The 26,557-nt window shown below is 36.9% G+C and overlaps 1 protein-coding gene across 4 annotated transcripts; it reads left to right on the forward strand.

Annotated features, from left to right (window-relative positions):
* The first annotated feature begins 13,145 nt into the window (after positions 1-13,145).
* On the forward strand, positions 13,146-25,153 carry LOC126831636 (uncharacterized). Of its 4 annotated transcripts, XM_050562226.2 has the most exons (6): positions 13,146-13,481; positions 13,772-20,490; positions 21,555-21,645; positions 22,925-23,049; positions 23,310-23,397; positions 24,698-25,153. In XM_050562226.2, the coding sequence occupies exon 2, from the start codon at positions 14,323-14,325 to the stop codon at positions 19,996-19,998; it is 5,676 nt and encodes a 1,891-aa protein (XP_050418183.1). In that variant the 5' UTR covers positions 13,146-13,481; positions 13,772-14,322; the 3' UTR covers positions 19,999-20,490; positions 21,555-21,645; positions 22,925-23,049; positions 23,310-23,397; positions 24,698-25,153. The 4 variants fall into 4 exon arrangements, 2 of the variants coding, with proteins under 2 accessions (XP_050418183.1, XP_050418184.1); XR_007684240.2 differs by lacking the exons at positions 13,146-13,481; positions 13,772-20,490; positions 21,555-21,645 and adding an exon at positions 21,841-22,051 and having other exon boundaries at positions 24,698-25,150; XR_007684241.2 differs by lacking the exons at positions 13,146-13,481; positions 13,772-20,490; positions 21,555-21,645 and adding an exon at positions 21,852-21,939 and having other exon boundaries at positions 24,698-25,150.
* Positions 25,154-26,557: the final 1,404 nt, after the last annotated feature.

Below are 26,557 nucleotides of genomic sequence, written 5' to 3' on the forward strand. Positions count from 1 at the left end.
ATTCAAGTTAAACCAACTGTAACTATTTATTTAAGTCTTACGTCGAGCTGAATACATTTTATGATTTATTGTCATCTATTGGTGGTTAACAGTGTAACTAAAAAGTAAAATTGGATCTTATTATTGCCAATGATACAATGTACATGTAATAGCAAGTGTATTTATATTTTTTGTTCAGTCTGTACACAGTAACATATCTGAGAACCATATTATTATCATTTCTGCCCAAGGCTCCCTGTGCCTTATAGTTAGCAGTGATACAAGGCAATTACCAATTTTCCATGTTCTTGGCCTGAAGAAATAAAATAATAAAAGTCAAGTTTTTATTATGCAAGTGGAAAAATACAATTATTCATAGTATGATTTGAATAAATACAACTGATTTGAAGTTGGAATTATTATTTGTCTAAGATGACTGGGCATTTACAAATTGAAATAGCTACTCTTCATCAAGAAAATACATGAATATTTTTCCCAATTCACCTGGAATTTATTGTAGGTCTTTGTACGTGAAATAGCTTTATTTAACGTCCGCTACCGCCGAAGTGATATTGCAGAAAATTAACAAATTCGGATTCCCTTTTAAAGGAAATTGACTGCACTGTCGCTGGATTGTATTATATAGGTCATGTCAGTTTTTTTCAAAATGGCGCCCAGAACACAAAACAAACATTGCAATTCAAGGCGGACTGGTGTCGAGGCTGTATCCTAAGAATGATTTTTTGAATATTTAATCACACAGAAACACAAGTATGCACATGCAGTTATGATATAATATTAAATTAGCTTACCTCAAATACCTCGAAATATACTGTTTGGTCAGTTTGTCCGCCCGTCATATTTCTGTTAGTCACACATCCTTCGGCCAATTAAAATGGACGTATATTTTGTTTTAACCGAAACGAAAAATTTGCGTTATAAATAGTAAACGAGCTTGATTGACCGACCACTGCTAATGATTTTTCGTGAAACGGTATAACTGCAATCAACACACGGCCGCCATTCTCGATGATTGACAACTCACGTTTTTCCTCATCCACCAAAGAACCGTTAGGTTTCTTTGAACATACTGTAATAACATTGGGATTATCAGTTAATCAGCTTTAATTATCCCGCTTTGTTCGTTGCCATTTCTTATATTTTCCACAAAAAAACTTTGCCTTGTACGCACTAATTTATCAATTGGTATTGCCATCTACGACAAGCATGTCAACGTGCAGCTCACGGATTATCGTTAACAATTTCTAGGGGCTTGTAAAAAAGGCAGTGGCTATTTGCCACATGTGGTAAGCAAGAATGTCAAAATAGCCCTGCGGCTACAGACCACAATTATTAACCGATTTCAATGAAACTTACAGATTATAATAACATTAATAATATCTCAAAATAGCCAAACTTTCGGCCACTTCCGGTTAGCGGTTTCCGAGATATCAGGTTACCACACATTTTATGTGGCACGGCTACAGACCACAATTATCAACCGATTTCAATGAAACGTACAGCTTATAATAACATTAATGATATCTCAAACTAGCCAAAATTTCGGCCACTTCCGGTTAGCGGTTTCCGAGATATCAGGTTACCACACATTTCATGTGGCACGGCTACAGACCACAATTATCAACTGATTTTAATGAAACTTACAGATTATTATAACATTAGTAATATCTCAAACTAGCCAAAATTTCGGCCACTTCCGGTTAGCGGTTTCGGAGATATCAGGCTACCACACAATTCATGTGGCACGGCTACAGACCACAATTATCAACCGATTTCAATGAAACTTACAGATTATAATAACATTAATAATATCTCAGCATAGCCAAAATTTCGGCCACTTCCGGTTAGCGGTTTCGGAGATATCAGGTTACCACACAATTCATGTGGCACGGCTACAGACCACAATTATCAACCGATTTCAATGAAACTTACAGATTATAATAACATTATTAATATCTCAAAATAGCCAAAATTTCGGCCACTTCCGGTTAGCGGTTTCCGAGATATCAGGTTACCACACATTTCATGTGGCACGGCTACAGACCCCAATTATCAACCGATTTCAATGAAACTTGCAGATTATAATAACATTAATAATATCTCAAACTAGCCAAAATTTCGGCCACTTCCGGTTAGCGGTTTCGGAGATATCAGGTTACCACACAATTCATGTGGCACGGCTACAGACCACAATTATCAACCGATTTCAATGAAACTTACAGATTATAATAAGAGTCTTAATATCTCAAACTAGCCAAAATTTCGGCCACTTCCGGTTAGCGGTTTCCGAGATATCAGGTTACCACATATTTCATGTGGCACGGCTACAGACCACAATTATCAACCGAGTTCAATGAAACTTACAGATTATAATAACATTAATAATATCTCAAACTAGCCAAAATTTCGGCCCCTTCCGGTTAGCGGTTTCTGAGATATCAGGTTACCACACATTTCATGTGGCACGGCTACAGACCACAATTATCAACCGATTTCAATAAAACTTAAAGATTATAATAACATTAATAATATCTCAAACTAGCCAAAATTTCGGCCACTTCCGGTTAGCGGTTTTCGACATATCAGCATAACCCCCCTTAACAAGCTTGTGCCGGCAGTTCCAGAAAGTATGCCAAACTACCCATCTCCATCTGACTTTGGGTTCATTACTAAGGAGTCGACTGGGAATCTGCCTTCTTGGGGAGGGAGAGGGGTAAATGAATGGAATCAATTGATTCATTTGTCCAACACTTGTACTATTGATAATTTTCTTGCCATATTTTTGTGTAACAGGGCATGTTTTTTTAAAGTTATGACTGACTTCTCATCTTTCGAACTTGAAGAGACGAACCAGGCTGTAATACAGAGGTTGCTTAAAAGCGTTGAGTTGCTCTCTAAAGGTTTGGATTTTGAGGGTAAGTATCATTTCTTTGGAAAACATGACTCTAGCCAAATATCAGTTGATTTGTATGGAAGTGAATATGAAATATTTATTTCGAAGTTCACTTTCATGTTTCAAACTACAGAAATATTTTCTTGCTCTCAACCCGATTGTAATTTTGTTCAACAATTTGTTGACGGAAAGACTGCAGTGGCAATAAAACCATTCCCCTCCCCCAATGACTCGGCTTTTCTCAAAAGTTTAGAAACATGGCATCAGTTGGGCAGTGAAACGGATAAGCCGTGTCCGAATTGCACGACAAAATTAAGTATCAGGCGTATTTGGAAACAACAACCACCACCATTTTTAATATATCAACCACATGCATGTAACATGAACAACTTACACTATGAAGATATTCCGATTAGCATAAACGTTCTTACAACACCTTACATACTAATCGGAATAACTTTTCATAATAATGCACATTTTACATGTATAATACGCATTCAAAACAAATGGCTGAGGTATAACGGACTCCAAAATATTAAGATTACCCCTATAAAAGACAATGAAAAGTTAGGCAGCATTGGTTCTATAGTTTATTTGCGCGAGGATTAGAATAGGATCTGCGCATAATGTATCTGCTTAAACTTTGTTTTGGTTTGTAGACTATTATTGATGGCACAAATAAGAGCTAATTAGAACACAATGGTACAAAAGATTACTAAATACTGTGTTATTTATTTCAGAGACATCTGTGTGTGATCACCAAAGACAACAATAACTATTAGTCATGTCAAAACTCCATTATCAACTTTTAATAGACCATTAACAAAGATTCTATCACTGATCAACATCAAATCCAAACTTCAGAACCACTTGCGATCTTCATAGGTTCTGCCATTACGCCACGATCGCTTAAAACAAATTTTACTGCTAATTTTCAATACACACATCTTGAGGTTCGATTACTGTAACAGTGTTTTGAATAGAGTTCCCAAAAACCCGTCTGCAAAACTCAAAATAATTTCAAAACACCGCCGCCAGAATAATAATAAGAACACAAAAATACTCTCACATGACTCCAATCCTAAAATCCTTACATGAGTTACCAATAGGAGCCCGGATAACTTTCAAGATTTTAACATTGGTGTATACTGTATGCGTCAACATGACCTTTCTCCACCTTACCCCACGGATCTCATTCAATCATATCAAACAGATCGACCACTTCGCTCACAAAATACACACTCATTAGTTGTGCCACAAGCTAAACTGAAATCCTATGGGGATAAAGATTTTAATGTTTGGTAACCTGATATCTCCGAAACCACTAACCGGAAGTGGCCGAAATTTTGGCTAGTTTGAGATATTAATACTCTTATTATAATCTGTAAGTTTCATTGAAATCAGTTGATAATTGTGGTCTGTAGCCGTGCCACATGAAATGTGTGGTAACCTGATATCTCGGAAACCGCTAACCGGAAGTGGCCGAAATTTTGGCTAGTTTGAGCTCTTAATACTCTTATTATAATATGTAAGTTTCATTGAAATCGGTTGATAATTGTGGTCTGTAGCCGTGCCACATGAAATGTGTGGTAACCTGATATCTCGTAAACCGCTAACCGGAAGTGGCCGAAATTTTGGCTAGTTTGAGATATTAATACTCTTATTATAATCTGTAAGTTTCATTGAAATCGGTTGATAATTGTGGTCTGTAGCCGTGCCACATGAAATGTGTGGTAACCTGATATCTCGTAAACCGCTAACCGGAAGTGGCCGAAATTTTGGCTAGTTTGAGCTCTTAATACTCTTATTATAATTTGTAAGTTTCATTGAAATCGGTTGATAATTGTGGTCTATAGCCGTGCCACATGAAATGTGTGGTAACCTGATATCTCGGAAACCGTTAACCGGAAGTGGCCGAAATTTTGGCTAGTTTGAGATATTTATACTCTTATTATAATCTCTAAGTTTCATTGAAATCGGTTGATAATTGTGGTCTGTAGCCGTGCCACATGAAATGTGTGGTAACCTGATATCTCGGAAACCGTTAACCGGAAGTGGCCGAAATTTTGGCTAGTTTGAGATATTAATACTCTTATTATAATCTGTAAGTTTCGTTAAAATCGGTTGATAATTGTGGTCTGTAGCCGTGCCACATGAAATGTGTGGTAACCTGATATCTCGGAAACCGCTTACCGGAAGTGGCCGAAATTTTGGCTAGTTTGAGATATTATTAATGTTATTATAATCTGTAAGTTTCATTAAAATCGGTTGATAATTGTGGTCTGTAGCCGTGCCACATGAAATGTGTGGTAACCTGATATCTCGAAAACCGCTAACCGGAAGTGGCCGAAATTTTGGCTAGTTTGAGATAATAATACTCTCATTATAATCTGTAAGTTTCATTGAAATCGGTTGATAGTTGTGGTCTGTAGCCGTGCCACATGAAATGTGTGGTAACCTGATATCTCGGAAACCGCTAACCGGAAATGGCCGAAATTTTGGCTAGTTTGAGATATTATTAATGTTATTATAATCTGTAAGTTTCGTTAAAATGGGTTGATAATTGTGGTCTGTAGCCGTGCCACATGAAATGTGTGGTAACCTGATATCTCGGAAACCGCTAACCGGAAGTGGCCGAAATTTTGGCTAGTTTGAGATAATAATACTCTTATTATAATCTGTAAGTTTCATTGAAATCGGTTGATAATTGTGGTCTGTAGCCGTGCCACATGAAATTTTGGCTAGTTTGAGATAATCATACTCTTATTATAATCTGTAAGTTTCATTGAAATCGGTTGATAATTGTGGTCTGTAGCCGTGCCACATGAAATGTGTGGTAACCTGATATCTCGGAAACCGCTAACCGGAAGTGGCCGAAATTTTGGCTAGTTTGAGATATTATTAATGTTATTATAATCTGTAAGCTTCGTTAAAATCGGTTGATAATTGTGGTCTGTAGCCGTGCCACATGAAATGTGTGGTAACCTGATATCTCGGACACCGCTAACTGAAAGTGGTCGAAATTTTGGCTAGTTTGAGCTCTTAATACTCTTATTATAATCTGTAAGTTTCATTGAAATCGGTTGATTATTGTGGTCTGTAGCCGTGCCACATGAAATGTGTGGTAACCTGATATCTCGTAAACCGCTAACCGGAAGTGGCCGAAATTTTGGCTAGTTTGAGCTCTTAATACTCTTATTATAATCTGTAAGTTTCATTGAAATCGGTTGATAATTGTGGTCTGTAGCCGTGCCACATGAAATGTGTGGTAACCTGATATCTCGGAAACCGCTAACCGGAAGTGGCCGAAATTTTGACTAGTTTGAGATATTATTAATGATATTATAATCTGTAAGTTTCATTAAAATCGGTTGATAATTGTGGTCTGTAGCCGTGCCACATGAAATGTGTGGTAACCTGATATCTCGGAAACCGCTAACCGGAAGTGGCCGAAATTTTGGCTAGTTTGAGCTCTTAAAACTCTTATTATAATCTGTAAGTTTCATTGAAATCGGTTGATTATTGTGGTCTGTAGCCGTGCCACATGAAATGTGTGGTAACCTGATATCTCGGAAACCGTTAACCGGAAGTGGCCGAAATTTTGGCTAGTTTGAGATATTAATACTCTTATTATAATCTGTAAGTTTCATTGAAATCAGTTGATAATTGTGGTCTGTAGCCGTGCCACATGAAATGTGTGGTAACCTGATATCTCGGAAACCGCTAACCGGAAGTGGCCGAAATTTTGGCTAGTTTGAGCTCTTAATACTCTTATTATAATCTGTAAGTTTCATTGAAATCGGTTGATAATTGTGGTCTGTAGCCGTGCCACATGAAATGTGTGGTAACCTGATATCTCGTAAACCGCTAACCGGAAGTGGCCGAAATTTTGGCTAGTTTGAGATCTTAATACTCTTATTATAATCTCTAAGTTTCATTGAAATCGGTTGATAATTGTGGTCTGTAGCCGTGCCACATGAAATGTGTGGTAACCTGATATCTCGGAAACCGCTAACCGGAAGTGGCCGAAATTTTTGCTAGTTTGAGATATTAATACTCTTATTATAATCTGTAAGTTTCGTTAAAATCGGTTGATAATTGTGGTCTGTAGCCGTGCCACATGAAATGTGTGGTAACCTGATATCTCGGAAACCGTTAACCGGAAGTGGCCGAAATTTTGGCTAGTTTGAGATATTAATACTCTTATTATAATCTGTAAGTTTCATTGAAATCAGTTAATAATTGTGGTCTGTAGCCGTGCCACATGAAATGTGTGGTAACCTGATATCTCGGAAACCGCTAACCGGAAGTGGCCGAAATTTTGGCTAGTTTGAGCTCTTAATACTCTTATTATAATCTGTAAGTTTCATTGAAATCGGTTGATAATTGTGGTCTGTAGCCGTGCCACATGAAATGTGTGGTAACCTGATATCTCGTAAACCGCTAACCGGAAGTGGCCGAAATTTTGGCTAATTTGAGCTCGTAATACTCTTATTATAATCTGTAAGTTTCATTGAAATCGGTTGATAATTGTGGTCTGTAGCCGTGCCACATGAAATGTGTGGTAACCTGATATCTCGTAAACCGCTAACCGGAAGTGGCCGAAATTTTGGCTAGTTTGAGATATTAATACTCTTATTATAATCTGTAAGTTTCATTGAAATCGGTTGATAATTGTGGTCTGTAGCCGTGCCACATGAAATGTGTGGTAACCTGATATCTCGTAAACCGCTAACCGGAAGTGGCTGAAATTTTGGCTAGTTTGAGATATTATTAATGTTATTATAATCTGTAAGTTTCATTAAAATCGGTTGATAATTGTGGTCTGTAGCCGTGCCACATGAAATGTGTGGTAACCTGATATCTTGGAAACCGCTAACCGGAAGTGGCCGAAATTTTGGCTAGTTTGAGATATTAATACTCTTATTATAATCTCTAAGTTTCATTGAAATCGGTTGATAATTGTGGTCTGTAGCCGTGCCACATGAAATGTGTGGTAACCTGATATCTCGTAAACCGCTAACCGGAAGTGGCCGAAATTTTGGCTAGTTTGAGCCCTTAATACTCTTATTATAATCTGTAAGTTTCATTGAAATCGGTTGATAATTGTGGTCTGTAGCCGTGCCACATGGAATGTGTGGTAACCTGATATCTCGTAAACCGCTAACCGGAAGTGGCCGAAATTTTGGCTAGTTTGAGATATTAATACTCTTATTATAATCTGTAAGTTTCATTGAAATCGGTTGATAATTGTGGTCTGTAGCCGTGCCACATGAAATGTGTGGTAACCTGATATCTCGTAAACCGCTAACCGGAAGTGGCCGAAATTTTGGCTAATTTGAGCTCGTAATACTCTTATTATAATCTGTAAGTTTCATTAAAATCGGTTGATAATTGTGGTCTGTAGCCGTGCCACATGAAATGTGTGGTAACCTGATATCTCGTAAACCGCTAACCGGAAGTGGCCGAAATTTTGGCTAGTTTGAGCTCTTAATACTCTTATTATAATTTGTAAGTTTCATTGAAATCGGTTGATAATTGTGGTCTATAGCCGTGCCACATGAAATGTGTGGTAACCTGATATCTCGGAAACCGTTAACCGGAAGTGGCCGAAATTTTGGCTAGTTTGAGATATTTATACTCTTATTATAATCTCTAAGTTTCATTGAAATCGGTTGATAATTGTGGTCTGTAGCCGTGCCACATGAAATGTGTGGTAACCTGATATCTCGAAAACCGTTAACCGGAAGTGGCCGAAATTTTGGCTAGTTTGAGATATTAATACTCGTATTATAATCTGTAAGTTTCGTTAAAATCGGTTGATAATTGTGGTCTGTAGCCGTGCCACATGAAATGTGTGGTAACCTGATATCTCGGAAACCGCTTACCGGAAGTGGCCGAAATTTTGGCTAGTTTGAGATATTATTAATGTTATTATAATCTGTAAGTTTCATTAAAATCGGTTGATAATTGTGGTCTGTAGCCGTGCCACATGAAATGTGTGGTAACCTGATATCTCGAAAACCGCTAACCGGAAGTGGCCGAAATTTTGGCTAGTTTGAGATAATAATACTCTCATTATAATCTGTAAGTTTCATTGAAATCGGTTGATAGTTGTGGTCTGTAGCCGTGCCACATGAAATGTGTGGTAACCTGATATCTCGGAAACCGCTAACCGGAAATGGCCGAAATTTTGGCTAGTTTGAGATATTATTAATGTTATTATAATCTGTAAGTTTCGTTAAAATGGGTTGATAATTGTGGTCTGTAGCCGTGCCACATGAAATGTGTGGTAACCTGATATCTCGGAAACCGCTAACCGGAAGTGGCCGAAATTTTGGCTAGTTTGAGATAATAATACTCTTATTATAATCTGTAAGTTTCATTGAAATCGGTTGATAATTGTGGTCTGTAGCCGTGCCACATGAAATTTTGGCTAGTTTGAGATAATCATACTCTTATTATAATCTGTAAGTTTCATTGAAATCGGTTGATAATTGTGGTCTGTAGCCGTGCCACATGAAATGTGTGGTAACCTGATATCTCGGAAACCGCTAACCGGAAGTGGCCGAAATTTTGGCTAGTTTGAGATATTATTAATGTTATTATAATCTGTAAGCTTCGTTAAAATCGGTTGATAATTGTGGTCTGTAGCCGTGCCACATGAAATGTGTGGTAACCTGATATCTCGGACACCGCTAACTGAAAGTGGTCGAAATTTTGGCTAGTTTGAGCTCTTAATACTCTTATTATAATCTGTAAGTTTCATTGAAATCGGTTGATAATTGTGGTCTGTAGCCGTGCCACATGAAATGTGTGGTAACCTGATATCTCGTAAACCGCTAACCGGAAGTGGCCGAAATTTTGGCTAGTTTGAGCTCTTAATACTCTTATTATAATCTGTAAGTTTCATTGAAATCGGTTGATAATTGTGGTCTGTAGCCGTGCCACATGAAATGTGTGGTAACCTGATATCTCGGAAACCGCTAACCGGAAGTGGCCAAAATTTTGACTAGTTTGAGATATTATTAATGATATTATAATCTGTAAGTTTCATTAAAATCGGTTGATAATTGTGGTCTGTAGCCGTGCCACATGAAATGTGTGGTAACCTGATATCTCGGAAACCGCTAACCGGAAGTGGCCGAAATTTTGGCTAGTTTGAGCTCTTAAAACTCTTATTATAATCTGTAAGTTTCATTGAAATCGGTTGATTATTGTGGTCTGTAGCCGTGCCACATGAAATGTGTGGTAACCTGATATCTCGGAAACCGTTAACCGGAAGTGGCCGAAATTTTGGCTAGTTTGAGATATTAATACTCTTATTATAATCTGTAAGTTTCATTGAAATCAGTTGATAATTGTGGTCTGTAGCCGTGCCACATGAAATGTGTGGTAACCTGATATCTCGGAAACCGCTAACCGGAAGTGGCCGAAATTTTGGCTAGTTTGAGCTCTTAATACTCTTATTATAATCTGTAAGTTTCATTGAAATCGGTTGATAATTGTGGTCTGTAGCCGTGCCACATGAAATGTGTGGTAACCTGATATCTCGTAAACCGCTAACCGGAAGTGGCCGAAATTTTGGCTAGTTTGAGATATTAATACTCTTATTATAATCTCTAAGTTTCATTGAAATCGGTTGATAATTGTGGTCTGTAGCCGTGCCACATGAAATGTGTGGTAACCTGATATCTCGGAAACCGCTAACCGGAAGTGGCCGAAATTTTTGCTAGTTTGAGATATTAATACTCTTATTATAATCTGTAAGTTTCGTTAAAATCGGTTGATAATTGTGGTCTGTAGCCGTGCCACATGAAATGTGTGGTAACCTGATATCTCGGAAACCGTTAACCGGAAGTGGCCGAAATTTTGGCTAGTTTGAGATATTAATACTCTTATTATAATCTGTAAGTTTCATTGAAATCAGTTAATAATTGTGGTCTGTAGCCGTGCCACATGAAATGTGTGGTAACCTGATATCTCGGAAACCGCTAACCGGAAGTGGCCGAAATTTTGGCTAGTTTGAGCTCTTAATACTCTTATTATAATCTGTAAGTTTCATTGAAATCGGTTGATAATTGTGGTCTGTAGCCGTGCCACATGAAATGTGTGGTAACCTGATATCTCGTAAACCGCTAACCGGAAGTGGCCGAAATTTTGGCTAATTTGAGCTCGTAATACTCTTATTATAATCTGTAAGTTTCATTGAAATCGGTTGATAATTGTGGTCTGTAGCCGTGCCACATGAAATGTGTGGTAACCTGATATCTCGTAAACCGCTAACCGGAAGTGGCCGAAATTTTGGCTAGTTTGAGATATTAATACTCTTATTATAATCTGTAAGTTTCATTGAAATCGGTTGATAATTGTGGTCTGTAGCCGTGCCACATGAAATGTGTGGTAACCTGATATCTCGTAAACCGCTAACCGGAAGTGGCTGAAATTTTGGCTAGTTTGAGATATTATTAATGTTATTATAATCTGTAAGTTTCATTAAAATCGGTTGATAATTGTGGTCTGTAGCCGTGCCACATGAAATGTGTGGTAACCTGATATCTTGGAAACCGCTAACCGGAAGTGGCCGAAATTTTGGCTAGTTTGAGATATTAATACTCTTATTATAATCTCTAAGTTTCATTGAAATCGGTTGATAATTGTGGTCTGTAGCCGTGCCACATGAAATGTGTGGTAACCTGATATCTCGTAAACCGCTAACCGGAAGTGGCCGAAATTTTGGCTAGTTTGAGCCCTTAATACTCTTATTATAATCTGTAAGTTTCATTGAAATCGGTTGATAATTGTGGTCTGTAGCCGTGCCACATGGAATGTGTGGTAACCTGATATCTCGTAAACCGCTAACCGGAAGTGGCCGAAATTTTGGCTAGTTTGAGATATTAATACTCTTATTATAATCTGTAAGTTTCATTGAAATCGGTTGATAATTGTGGTCTGTAGCCGTGCCACATGAAATGTGTGGTAACCTGATATCTCGTAAACCGCTAACCGGAAGTGGCCGAAATTTTGGCTAATTTGAGCTCGTAATACTCTTATTATAATCTGTAAGTTTCATTAAAATCGGTTGATAATTGTGGTCTGTAGCCGTGCCACATGAAATGTGTGGTAACCTGATATCTCGTAAACCGCTAACCGGAAGTGGCCGAAATTTTGGCTAGTTTGAGATATTAATGTTATTATAATCTGTAAGTTTCATTAAAATCGGTTGATAATTGTGGTCTGTAGCCGTGCCACATGAAATGTGTGGTAACCTGATATCTTGGAAACCGCTAACCGGAAGTGGCCGAAATTTTGGCTAGTTTGAGCTCTTAAAACTCTTATTATAATCTGTAAGTTTCATTGAAATCGGTTGATTATTGTGGTCTGTAGCCGTGCCACATGAAATGTGTGTAACCTGATATCTCGGAAACCGTTAACCGGAAGTGGCCGAAATTTTGGCTAGTTTGAGATATTAATACTCTTATTATAATCTGTAAGTTTCATTGAAATCAGTTAATAATTGTGGTCTGTAGCCGTGCCACATGAAATGTGTGGTAACCTGATATCTCGGAAACCGCTAACCGGAAGTGGCCGAAATTTTGGCTAGTTTGAGCTCTTAATACTCTTATTATAATCTGTAAGTTTCATTGAAATCGGTTGATAATTGTGGTCTGTAGCCGTGCCACATGAAATGTGTGGTAACCTGATATCTCGTAAACCGCTAACCGGAAGTGGCCGAAATTTTGGCTAGTTTGAGCTCTTAATACTCTTATTATAATCTGTAAGTTTCATTGAAATCGGTTGATAATTATGGTCTGTAGCCGTGCCACATGAAATGTGTGGTAACCTAATATCTCGGAAACCGTTAACCGGAAGTGGCCGAAAGCTAGTTTGAGATATCAATACTCTTATTATAATCTGTAAGTTTCATTGAAATCGGTTGATAATTGTGGTCTGTAGCCGTGCCACATGAAATGAGACTTGTCATATGTGGCAAATAGTCTCCGTATTGTCTTACCACATGTGGCAAATAGCCCCAGCCTTACAGTTAGTAAAAGGCTCAACCAAACGATAAAACATTAGTTGCACTTACGGTTCTTTGATAATCATCGTTTCTCATAAAAGTTTTATATTTATTTAAAACGAATAATATGCTGATGAATTTATTTGAAAATGACCTACAAAAAAACCAAAATAAATATTTACACGACATGCAATCTTTTTTTACAGGCTGGGGCCTTTTACTAACTGTAACGGTAGTCGTGCGATAGACGAAGTGTTCCGATTGCTAACTTTGTCTACTGGCTGTTTGTCGGCTAATTTCCTATTAAAGGGAGAATTAATTGATGTTGTTTGTTGTTTCTCTTTAATTTTGCCTTTACGTCTTAAGCTTGTATAATATCATAGTTTATATATTATTAGTTTGAGTATTAAATATGTAGATATTTATTCAGGGAATCAAATTATGATTATAGGCATTTAGTTAAGTTTATTATGTTTACCTAATAAGCTTCCCTCAAAATACGTGGTCTTTCGTAGATCATCATGGCAGCCAAATGCATGAAATCGGGAAAGGGGTGAAGTCAAAAAGGTTATTACGTTTTATAAACACATAATTTATATATTTATAGTATGCTAATATGTTTATTGTATGTTTAAGTACATGTCAGTATTATTGTGTGCTTTGCCAGGCAATGTTTTAGTCATATTAAGTCAGGTTTATAATTCGTGGAGACAGCGCTGTCGTCCGCTGTCGTCTGTCAGTGTCATCGTCCTTGGCCTTTGAACAGGGCTACGTATTGTTTACGTTGTGTTCATTGTTGTCATTAAAGTTAGTCAATCAGTACTGCATGGTAATCCGATGTATTTTTCTTATTTCAGTTTTCACGTAATGTTTAGTGAAATCTTCAGAATGTACATGTAATATTCAGTGAAAGCTTCAGAATATAATATTCAGCATGTAATCAAGTATTATTCAGCATCGTCAGTAATGAGTAATATTCAGCCATGATGTCTTCAGTATAATATGTAGCACGTTGATTATAATCAGAATTAAAAGAGGAATTCATCCGTATTCGAATTCTCTCATTAGGCTATGTAGGCCCATGCGTATGCGACCTGATTTGTGTAAGCTGATGTGTGAACTGTTTATATTTGTAGCTGTTATTTAATATATAAAGTTTATTACATTGAAGAACTACACGTCGTTGTTTATATTTCGCTAAATGTTTCAGTGTAGAAAGCATTGACTTCAGAGTATTCGTCCGCAGAGCATCATTCCTCTGTCAATATTATTTGGCTGCTTCAGCGATAGAGGCATGCTGTTACAGTGAAAACTTTATTCACATTCGTTTATAAGTAGGCGAACTTTTAATTCATTTGCGTTATATGAGTAGACACTTCATATCGCATACTGAGAAGAGACTGGTGTTATGTATTCAGCAACTTTACCATTGACAATATTTCTAATAAGCAGTATATTATCGGTGATTTCGATTTCGGATAAATTATATACAAGTACAATGGCATCCGGTGGTAATGATACCTACAAGATAAAATCATCTCATCATTCTTCATCAAAGAGATCTCTTCAAACACGAAGTGCTGCATCGCGGTCGCACTCTGTAAAAGCTGACATAGCTATTGAAGCTGCTGCACTTAAAGTAAAACTCAAATATCTAGAGGAAGAAACCAGGAAACAGTCAGAACTTACACGTATTCAGATGATACGAGATTTGGATATGGCGGAAGCTAAACTTCAAGCCTTAGATCAAGTTGAAAGAGAAGACAGTTGTGTCTTGACTGACAGTAGTGAATCTGATAAAAGCCGTCATAATACATGTAGTCACAATGCTCCTGAAATTAATGCGCGTCAAGATCGTCAACGTAATTTTGTACATGTACCTCTACCTGCTGCTAATCAAGATGTAAATCAATATGTTCAAAGTTACATTAATAACATTCCTGACTCAAGATATTCGCCAACTGAAGTTTCAGTGGAAAATTGTGGTGGTAACATTAGTAACAATGAAACTTTATCATCAATTGCTAAAATGTTTGCAGAACAAGTTAATTTAAGTAAATTGCCAGCTCCTGAACCTATAATATTTTCTGGCGATCCATTGAAGTATCCAACATGGAAATCTGGGTTTCGTTCTTTGATAGAACACAAGAATATTCAACCGGTCGAAAAAATGTTTTATCTTAAAAAATATTTAAGTGGTGTTGCACGTGAATCCGTTGAGAGTTACTTTTTATTACAAACTGATAACGCCTTTGAAGATGCAAAGTCCTTATTAGAAGAAAGATTCGGTAATCCCTTTATTATTTCGCAAGCTTTTCGCGACAAGCTAGAAAGTTGGCCGAAGATATATCCTCGCGATGGTTTGGCACTTCGAAAATTTGCAGACTTTCTCAGACAGTGTGAATCTGGTATGAACTCTATTGATAGTCTTAAAGTTCTCGATGATCCACGAGAAAATAAGAAACTTTTGATTAAGTTACCAGATTATTTAGTCAATTGTTGGGCTCGTATCGTGCACGACTATAAGCAGAAATATCAGCAGTTTCCTCCCTTTAGGGAATTTGTAAAATATTTATCAAGAGAGGCAGATATCGCTTGCGATCCAGTTACGTCCTGTAGTTATAAGTCAAACTCAAATCGAAGTAATCCATATGAACCTAGGAGAGCTGCAACGGCTCATGCTTTGGAAACTCGTGAAAATCGTCAGTTTAATCGCTCCGAACGAAAACCGTGTACCGTTTGTAAAGGTCAGCATCACTTGGACACATGTTCTGAATTTTTAAAGAAGAATTTGAAAGATAGAAAGGAGTACATTGCAAATAATCGCCTGTGTTTTGGCTGTTTAAGCTCGGGTCACATGTCAGTATTTTGTCGAGGCAGATTGTGGTGTAATATCTGTCATAAAAGGCACCCAACTTCTCTTCATGGTGATGTTCCGGAAAGAAACGATCTAGTTGCAAGGTCTTCCGTTGCGCATAGTATTAAAGTTGACTGGTACGACGTTGGTAATAAAAGCGCAATGATTGTACCCGTGTGGATATCCTTTGAAGACAGAGAACGTTTAGTTTATGCATTGCTTGATACTCAGTCGGACAATACTTTTGTTTTAGACACTTTGTTAGATTCTCTTGGTGTTGATGGACAACAAATCCAGCTTTCACTTTCAACAATGACTGCTGAAAATCAGATAATAAATAGCTGTAAAGTTCCGGGTTTGTGTGTTCGAGGATATGACAGTAATATAATCATCAATCTACCTCCAGTTTATTCCAGAAGAATAATGCCGGCGAATAGAAGTCATATTCCTAATTCCGACATGGCTAGACGTTGGCCTCACTTACACTGTATAGCAGATCAACTTCCTCCTATTCTGAATTGCGAGATTGCCCTTTTAATAGGTTATAATTGTCCTAAAGCTCTTACACCTAGAGAAGTAATACCTCATTCGGGAAATGGTCCTTACGCCCAGAGAACTGACTTAGGATGGGGTGTAGTTGGCATTATAGATCAATGTGCGTCAGAAAATTTGGATTCAATAGGCTGTAGTAGTCAGACATTTCAAGTTCGAACATCATGTAATAATAAATCAGAACAATCACTAACTTCAAGTGATATTGTTGTTTCCTTTAAAACACACATCCGAGAAATTATTAATCCTGTTGACATACTGAAAATGATGGAGATAGACTTCAGTGATCGTAATAATAATGACTCTGGTTGTTCTCATGAAGATAATCAATTTGTACTTAAGATGAACTCATCAATTCGCTTAAATGAAAACAGTCATTATGAAATGCCTTTACCTTTCCGTGGATCTAAACCAACGCTTCCGAATAATCGCATTGTGGCAGAAAATCGTTTGACACCTTTGGTAAATCGTTTTACAAAAGACATAAATTTTAAGCAAGATTACAGTAAATTCATGAATGAGATTATCGAAAAGAATTACGCCGAACCGATTTCTGCGCATGAACTTTGTAATATTGGACAGATTTGGTATATACCACATCATGCAGTTTATCATGCAAAAAAGCCTGGTAAAATTCGAGTCGTTTTCGACTGTAATTCGAAATTTAAGGATGTTTCGCTTAATGATCATTTGTTAAAGGGGCCCGATCTAACCAATAGTTTGTTCGGTGTATTATGTCGATTTAGAATGGAGAATGTAGCCATTATGTGTGATATTGAGCAAATGTTCTACCAGTTTAATGTGGAAAAACAAGATCGTGATTTTCTCAGATTTTTATGGTGGAATAAGGGAGATGATAAGCCTGCCGATTTCAGAATGACTGTGCATTTATTTGGTGCTACCTCGTCACCAGGTTGTGCGAACTTTGGGCTAAAGCAAGCTGCAAATGATTTTGAAATGGAATTTGGATCAGAAGCTGCTAATTTCGTGCGAAATAATTTCTATGTTGATGATGGTTTGTTGTCAGTCAAAACTGACGAAGAAGCAATTTCGCTGATTGAAAATACCAAAAAACTGTTAGCCAAGTGCGGATTGAGACTTCATAAATTTTTGTCAAATTCTAACACAGTGATCGAATCAGTTCCGGTTGTGGATCGTGCAAAGGTTCTTCAGAATCATGACCTTTTCTTCGAAGATTCACCTATTGAGAGATGTCTTGGTTTACAGTGGTGCATTGAATCCGACACTTTTCAGTTTCGTATATGTCTCAAAGATCAGCCACTCACCAGACGTGGAATTTTGTCAACTGTTTCCTCGATCTATGATCCGTTAGGACTTATTTCGCCAGTTATTTTAGTTGGTAAACAAATCTTGCAGGAACTCTGTAGAGCTCATAACGATTGGGACAGTGACATTCCGGATATATTGAGATTCCGATGGGAAAAATGGAGATCTAGCTTATCTCAACTTGCAGACGTGAAAATAGAACGTTGTTATAAACCCAAAGACTTTGGTGATATTGTGGTAAATGAATTACATCATTTTTCAGACGCGTCAACGTTCGGTTACGGACAATGTTCGTATTTGAGATTGATTGACAATAATAGCAATGTATCTTGTTCATTAGTAATGAGTAAATCTCGAGTGACACCTCTTAAACCAATAACAATTCCCCGTTTAGAATTAGCTGCAGCTTTAGTGTCGGTAAGAGTTAGTTTGCAGTTAAGACGTGAATTGAACTATAGTAATTTAACTGAAGTATTTTGGTCAGATAGTAAAGTAGTGTTAGGTTATATTAACAATGATGCAAGAAGATTTCAAATGTTCGTTGCGAATCGTATACAGCAGATACGAGAGTCAAGTAATCCTACTCAGTGGAGGTACATTAAATCGAAAGATAATTTAGCAGATCTAGCATCAAGGGGCGTTACTGCAGAAGAGCTCAATGCGACTAAATGGTTCATCGGACCAGACTTTTTATGGAAATCACAATTACCTAGTACATCTGACAATCCTGAAGAAATGCATGTAAATATATCTTCTGATGATCCTGAACTTAAGAAGGTACAGAGTTTAGCTACAAATGCAAAACCATGTTTTGAACTTTCTCGTTTGAATCACATTTCAGACTGGTTTAAAGCCAAACGAGTGATAGCCTTATGTTTAAGATTTAAAGCAATATTGCTCAGTAAAGTTAAAGATTTTCCTGATCAACCACTGACTCATTCGCCCTTAACAGTTGAAGAATTAAGATGTTCAGAATTACAAATCATTAAGATGGTACAAGCTGAAGCCTTCGCTGAAGAGTTAAAAATTCTTAAGGCTGTGAAATTATCTGCAAATAAAGAGGACATTATTCGCTTAAAAAAGTCGTCGTCACTTTATAAACTTGATCCTTTTCTGAATTCTGATAATGTTATTTGCGTGGGTGGACGACTCAAACGAGCTACCTGTGATCAGTTAGATAAATACCCAGTTATTTTGCCAAAGAAACATTACATTACAAACATGATTGTGCGCTATTTTCATAGTATCGTTGAGCATCAGGGTCGCGGAATAACCACTAATGAAATAAGAGCCAGCGGTTACTGGATAATAGGTTGTACATCAGTTGTGTCTAGTCATATTTTACGGTGTGTTATATGTCGTAAGTTACGCGGTCGGTCACAGGAACAAAAAATGAGTGATTTACCAGAAGATCGTTTGGAAACTGCGCCTCCTTTTAGTTATTGCGGAATGGATTGTTTCGGCCCATGGTATGTAAAAGAGGGCAGAAAGGAAATTAAGAGATATGGGTTATTATTTGTATGTATGGCTAGCCGTGCTATACATATAGAAACTTTAAATGATCTAAGTACAGACGCATTTATAAACGGTTTACGACGTTTCCAGTGTATTCGTGGACCTATCCGACAGTTAAGATGTGATAACGGAACAAACTTTATTGGAGCAAAACGCGAGTTACATCAAGCCTTTCACGAGATGGACAGTGGTCGAATTCAGAAATATCTTGTAGAAAATGGGTGTGACTATTTTCAGTTTAAAACTAATGTTCCAAATGCTAGCCATATGGGTGGGGTGTGGGAGCGCCACATTCGTTCTATTCGAAATGTTCTATCGTCACTTTTGTTACAGAATGGTTCTCAGTTGGATGACGATTCCTTGCGCACCTTTATGTATGAAGCTATGTCAATTATTAATAGTAGGCCACTTACAGTAGATAACTTGAACGACGTCAATTCGCTAACACCCTTAACTCCTAATAACATTTTAACTATGAAGTCTAAGATAATATTGCCTCCCCCTGGTGAATTCCAGAAACCTGATCTTTATTCACGAAAACGTTGGCGTCGCGTTCAGTATATATCAAATGAATTTTGGAGTAGATGGAAGCAAGAGTATCTGCAGAATCAACAAGTACGTCAAAAATGGAATCGTGAAACTCGTGATATGCATTGTAGTGATATAGTGCTCGTGGTTGATGATAAATCTGCTCGCAATCAATGGTCTTTGGGACGAATTATAGAAACTTACAAAGATAAAGATAATCATGTGCGAACTGTCAAACTTTTAGTTGGTGACAAGAAGCTTAATGCGAAAGGGAAACGTGTCTATCCGAGAAGTGTTCTTGAACGTCCTATTCAGAAACTGATATTAATTTTGGAACATGAGTAAATCGGGATTCCCCATCGAGGAGCCACAGACTTTCAGTAGAACTATCAAACTGTTATGCTTAACCGTTTAGTTATTTGGTTTACTTTTATATCTCTGCTTTTTCTTTGTTCGTAGATTAATTGAAAATTAGTTCCTAATTTTGGGGAGCCATGTAACGGTAGTCGTGCGATAGACGAAGTGTTCCGATTGCTAACTTTGTCTACTGGCTGTTTGTCGGCTAATTTCCTATTAAAGGGAGAATTAATTGATGTTGTTTGTTGTTTCTCTTTAATTTTGCCTTTACGTCTTAAGCTTGTATAATATCATAGTTTATATATTATTAGTTTGAGTATTAAATATGTAGATATTTATTCAGGGAATCAAATTATGATTATAGGCATTTAGTTAAGTTTATTATGTTTACCTAATAAGCTTCCCTCAAAATACGTGGTCTTTCGTAGATCATCATGGCAGCCAAATGCATGAAATCGGGAAAGGGGTGAAGTCAAAAAGGTTATTACGTTTTATAAACACATAATTTATATATTTATAGTATGCTAATATGTTTATTGTATGTTTAAGTACATGTCAGTATTATTGTGTGCTTTGCCAGGCAATGTTTTAGTCATATTAAGTCAGGTTTATAATTCGTGGAGACAGCGCTGTCGTCCGCTGTCGTCTGTCAGTGTCATCGTCCTTGGCCTTTGAACAGGGCTACGTATTGTTTACGTTGTGTTCATTGTTGTCATTAAAGTTAGTCAATCAGTACTGCATGGTAATCCGATGTATTTTTCTTATTTCAGTTTTCACGTAATGTTTAGTGAAATCTTCAGAATGTACATGTAATATTCAGTGAAAGCTTCAGAATATAATATTCAGCATGTAATCAAGTATTATTCAGCATCGTCAGTAATGAGTAATATTCAGCCATGATGTCTTCAGTATAATATGTAGCACGTTGATTATAATCAGAATTAAAAGAGGAATTCATCCGTATTCGAATTCTCTCATTAGGCTATGTAGGCCCATGCGTATGCGACCTGATTTGTGTAAGCTGATGTGTGAACTGTTTATATTTGTAGCTGTTATTTAATATATAAAGTTTATTACATTGAAGAACTACACGTCGTTGTTTATATTTCGCTAAATGTTTCAGTGTAGAAAGCATTGACTTCAGAGTATTCGTCCGCAGAGCATCATTCCTCTGTCAATATTATTTGGCTGCTTCAGCGATAGAGGCATGCTGTTACACTAACCACGTGTTTCATGTTAATAAATATTTTCTTTCGTGTTTTGAATTGGCCTACTTCTAATAAATTATCCCGAGTCCCAAACGTCGTTAACCCGAGTCCCAAACGACGTATACCAAAGTCCCAAACGTCGTATACCCGAGTCCCAAATGTCGTGGTCATATTTTTTTGAGTCCCAAATGACATGTAATCCGTTGTTCAACCTCTGTGAGTCTGTGTAATATTTAATATTAGGCCCCATTTTTGCCTGATTCAGTCACAGTTAATAAATAATGGAACTAGAATCAGCCTGTGGAAGTTTCTCTGTAGTTTTATTATTTTTTCCAGTCAGTGATGATATGTGACTCTTTCCACCTTCCAGCAATAATTATTGAGAATTTACCAAGGACTCCATTGGCATTGAATCGAAGAAAAACAGGTAAAAATTTCAATTAATTTTTATATTTTCTAATTTTTTTTTTACCAATGTCCTACAATGATTAGTGTATGTGAACATACAATCCCAAATAAAGTATTTATATGGCACTTACATGCAACAGAGAGAGAGAGATAGAGAAATGACATAAAAAAGGCCTTGTACTTGTATTTGAAGAATCAAGTAGTCCATGCTGTGCCTATATGCATACCGGTAATCAACTACGACGAGGATTAGCCTACTTCCGTTTCCACCCTTTCCCTGCACACTGTCTCATTCTACATGTATTAAAAATTGGTATGTTACTGTAATATTAATTATGCACGAACCTACATGTAGAGTTGTTGCAAGATGGGTCCTTATATCTACTTAGCCTACAGACGCTAGGTCGTTTCGGGAAAAAGGACAGGTAAGGTTAAATTTAATATGAATAATTCCCTTGCGGGTATGGGTATTTAGCAAAAGGAGGTAACAAAAGGACCCAGAGATTAGAGAAGGTATGCTTCAATTTAATATGAATAATTCGCTTGGCGTAGGGGTACATGTATTTAGAAAACGGAGGAAACCGAATGACCCAGCGAAAAAACTCAAGAGATTGGACAGGCGACTCTACTCCTTCAAATTGAAACCCTGCCACTTAACACAATGACAGACCCTGTGATTTCATGCGCATGCATTACCTACTAGACCATTCCCCCCAGCCCCACCCCATATCGAATAAAAGTATGACTTATTTCAAATATGATATTTACATATAAAGAAAGTAGAGAGACTTCAATCTTACTAGAAAAATACTAGATTACCTGAAATGAAATGGGGTTTAAAGACGTCCTACTGGTCAGCTCCGACTGGTCTAATGCATTGTGCTAAGTGAAAATGTTTGTCTGGGCAGCGACACTATGGCCTACTCTCATACCGAATTCAAACTGCCAAGAGAACTTTTATGTGTACACCAATGAGTACATTGGATCTCAGGGGAAACCACTCTGCAAAATCAAGATGAGCTTTCTCGGTCAACCCCAAGAGATAACCTGTGGCCTCCATGCTAGTGTGCCAGCACCTAATTTACTCAGTCACCATGGCCGTCTTCTAATTACTGCGACAGTGAAACCATGTGACAAACAAGGATTATTAAGATAGACTTTTACGGCTTAGGTAGTTCCTTGGGATTAAAACTTTTGATACATATAGATACGTTAGTTTCAATTTCATATCACACAGTTTATATATATGGTAAGGTAGCTTTAATCGTAAATTACATATCATGTATTTATTTTTTCAGTTTCAATATTGGATGTATATGCAAATCACCCAGAAAAAGATCATGTAATAACAAAAGAAATTATAAAAGAAAAAAATGGAAGAAGAAATGGCTGGAAAAAATGATGATAGAGCAGCTTTTTCTTGGTGGGTAACTTTTCAATTCTAATAGAAAAGATTGTTATGCTATTTTGAAATCTAAAATTCAGTTTAGTATAGTAAAACTGTACACGTCATGTATGAGCAGAGACAGAATCTTAGTTATATGTAGATATCACTGTCTCATCTGTGGCAAAGCAAACCAACACATGAAACAAAACAAATGTAATTAAATTAACATTTTTTTAATTAATCAAAACTGTCTTGTCAATTTAAGCCAACTAATACATTGCCAATTTTTTTTTCAGTTACCCACCTCGGAAGATCAAGTTGGAAAGGGCTATTGATATTGTGGAGACGTTTTCTCACAGATCTTGCTTATCAGACAAAGACTATGTAAGTACCATGCATATTTGCTTTTTAAATCAGGAACTGGTTCTATACACTTGGTGGGGGGGTTGGATGGACGTTAAACCCCATTTCTCACTCTCTCTCCTAAATATTGAGATTTTTGTTTACTTTTAAACTGCATATATTCAAGGTATCAGGGGCTTTTTATGGCTCCCGTACAATTTTATAAACATAAAGGACTGTACCTTTTGAATATTAAGCCATCAAATTATTTTATAATTTTGAAAATGAAATGAAATGGGGTTTAACATCCTACTGTTTTGCTTATAAATTGGGCTAATGAAGATGGGCATACGCCATACAGTGTGCTATGAAGGGAATTTTGCCCGGGCAGCGGCGCTACAGCCTACTCTTATATCGAATTCCAATTGCCAAGGAATCTTTTACGTGCACGCCAATGTGTACACGGGACCTCGGTTTTTCGTCCCATCCGAATGAAACGGGCATACGCCATACAGTGTGCTATGAAGGGAATTTTGCCCGGGCAGCGGCGCTACAGCCTACTCTTATATCGAATTCCAATTGCCAAGGAATCTTTTACGTGCACGCCAATGTGTACACGGGACCTCGGTTTTTCGTCCCATCCGAACGACTAGACAGCTGTCCTTGTCAGGTCCTCCGTCCTGTATCACTGACAAGGGGAAAACACGCAAAATGTAAGTAACATATATATTTGTATTTTTAATCAGGAAGTACTTCTATACACTTGCTTGGTAATCTAGTTATTCTTCTCGGGGCAATGCCTAGGACTCTACTGTTTCAAGTACTTGGCATGTTTGATTTTTGCCAATCACATCCATTGATTTCCTTCAAGTTGCGATAGGCCCTACATGTATGTGTATTTTTACAGTAAATAGCAGTAAAATAATGATGGACAGTATTTTACTTTCAAATAGATTTCAATAGATTTTAAAGGGTAATATCCAATTTGTTGTCAATGGAAATAAAATAAGAATGGTCCAAAAATAATTAGACATTGCCAAGTAAATAGGTGCTGCCATGATGTAGTAGGGAATCTGGATTTGCAGACAATACATGTATGAAAGGGTGAATAGTTGACCTATTATGAGACTTCAGTCCCAAATCTCAAGACTTTTTTCTGACTTCTAACTCATTTGATTTGAGCATAATAATCTGCCTGGGTCTGTAACTGGACAAGACACAATAAGCATTACGCAAAGTTGAAACCAAATAGAGACTCGGTCTCGATGTGGCAAAATAAATTGTTTATTTAAACGTTGTGAACCATAGAAAGTATTCTTATTGCCTACTTTTTATTTTTTAGGCTGGAACACCATTGAAAGAGTATTTGCTGTATGATAACAACAAGAAAACCCAAGCATCAATTTATTTTATACTTCTGGGAAAGAATGCATTTGACCCAATTTTTAAATATTTATTTTTTGTTATTAATGTTAACTTTTCTTCCAAAACACAATTAGATTTTAATTCTCTTCAGAAATGTATGTATAATATAGCAAGTAAAGTGACATATAAATCACTTAGAATTTGGTCAGAAATCATAAAGTATTTAATAGGCATTACTAGAAACCAGATGTAGATCAAATACACCCAGAATTACAAAAAACCTTGACCTACATAAAGGTGACTTTCCCTTGCTTGTGAAATGAAATACGGTTTAGTATCCTACTTTTCTGTGTTCTTAGAGTGATTCTGCCCTACACCCTACTCTTATATAAAATATTGCAACTGTCAAGGGTTCTTTAACGGGAACCCGGGGGGGGGGGGGGGGGGGGCAATGATTAACACGCACACATTTGATCAGGAAGTCTGTCATTGAGTCAAATAATTCAATTGTCAAGGGTTCTTCTAAGTGAACGCAGTGGGGATGGTTTCGATTCCGGGAATGGGGGAGGGGGTGGTGGATGGCCGAATGGTAAGCACGTGCGTGCGGTATCATACGGCCTGTCATTGAGTCAACTGGCGTGGTTTCGAATCCCCGGTTGTACGTGACAAGGAGTAGGGTTGCCTGTCCAATCTTGTGGGTTTTCTCCGGGACCTCCGGTTTCCTCCCACTGCTAAAGATCCCTATGCGCAACGAATTATTGAAATAAAATTAAACCATATGTTAATCCCGAAATGACCTAGTTTGTGTCAAGTGGACGTTAAACCCCATTTCTCTCTCTCTTTCTTTCGATTCCGGGCTTGTACCCAATTCCCTTGCCATATCCAACACTACTGACAAGTGGGAACTATGCCGGAAAATCCAGTTGAAATTTCTCGGCCAACACCTTATACTCACTGAACCACTGTGGCTTATGACTTGTGATTGTATATAAGTTTTTTGTACATATGATATTTTTTTATTTCAATCCTGTAATCTTGATGCTTTGCTTCTTTTATTTACAAAATATTCATTTTGTTTGGGGTTTTTTTAATGAGGAAAAGGTTTTACATCATTTTTTTACTCCTGCAAAATAGTGCATTTTTCTTTTGTTAGTTTTCTGTGTATATTAGTTATTTCTATATGTCTCACAAATCACTTGTAGTGTGATTTTGTAGCACTTTTCAGTTTTTGAAATTGTTTCAATTTAGTGCATAATTAATCTTAGTGCTTGGTTTGGATGTTATTAAATTTAGATATTATTTGAATTATATATTTTGGAGTATGGGGTAGGGATACTGTGTACATATCTTTATATCCTGATTTCTTTTTTTGGGGTAAAGAACAATTTATATAGCTATTTTATATTTTGTGATAGGTAAAGTGTGTGTGGTTAAGAACAATTTAAACAGTTATGTTATATTTTGTGATGGGTAAAGTGGGATGTGTGTGTGTGTGTGTGGGGGGGGGGGGGTCATTATATATAACACAATATAATTAGTATTAGAATTCTCTGTTTTTCTGTTAACATTTCAAATATCTATTTAGTTTTGATGTATTAATTTACTTTTTCCTATGATTTTATGAATAAATAATAATCTTACAAAAACAAAAAAAAATTTTGTTTCCTTCTTTTATCAAACTTTACAGGTCTAACAGAGCAAAGAGATGGGTCCTGCATAAAAAGGTTGCTATACTGTATATAAATTGGGGAAAAACACAACACAAGTTTTTGTGGATGGTTATACACAAGTTTGTATGAAACCACACAAGTTTCAGAAATTTCAACACAAGTTTCAG

Source organism: Patella vulgata, chromosome 9 (genome assembly GCF_932274485.2).
Source record: "Patella vulgata chromosome 9, xgPatVulg1.2, whole genome shotgun sequence".
Lineage (NCBI taxonomy): Eukaryota > Metazoa > Mollusca > Gastropoda > Patellidae > Patella > Patella vulgata.

What these genes read in the sequence shown, in the direction of transcription:
- LOC126831636 (XM_050562226.2), top strand. Translation starts at nt 14,323, where the DNA reads ATGTATTCAGCAACTTTACCATTGACAATATTTCTAATAAGCAGTATA.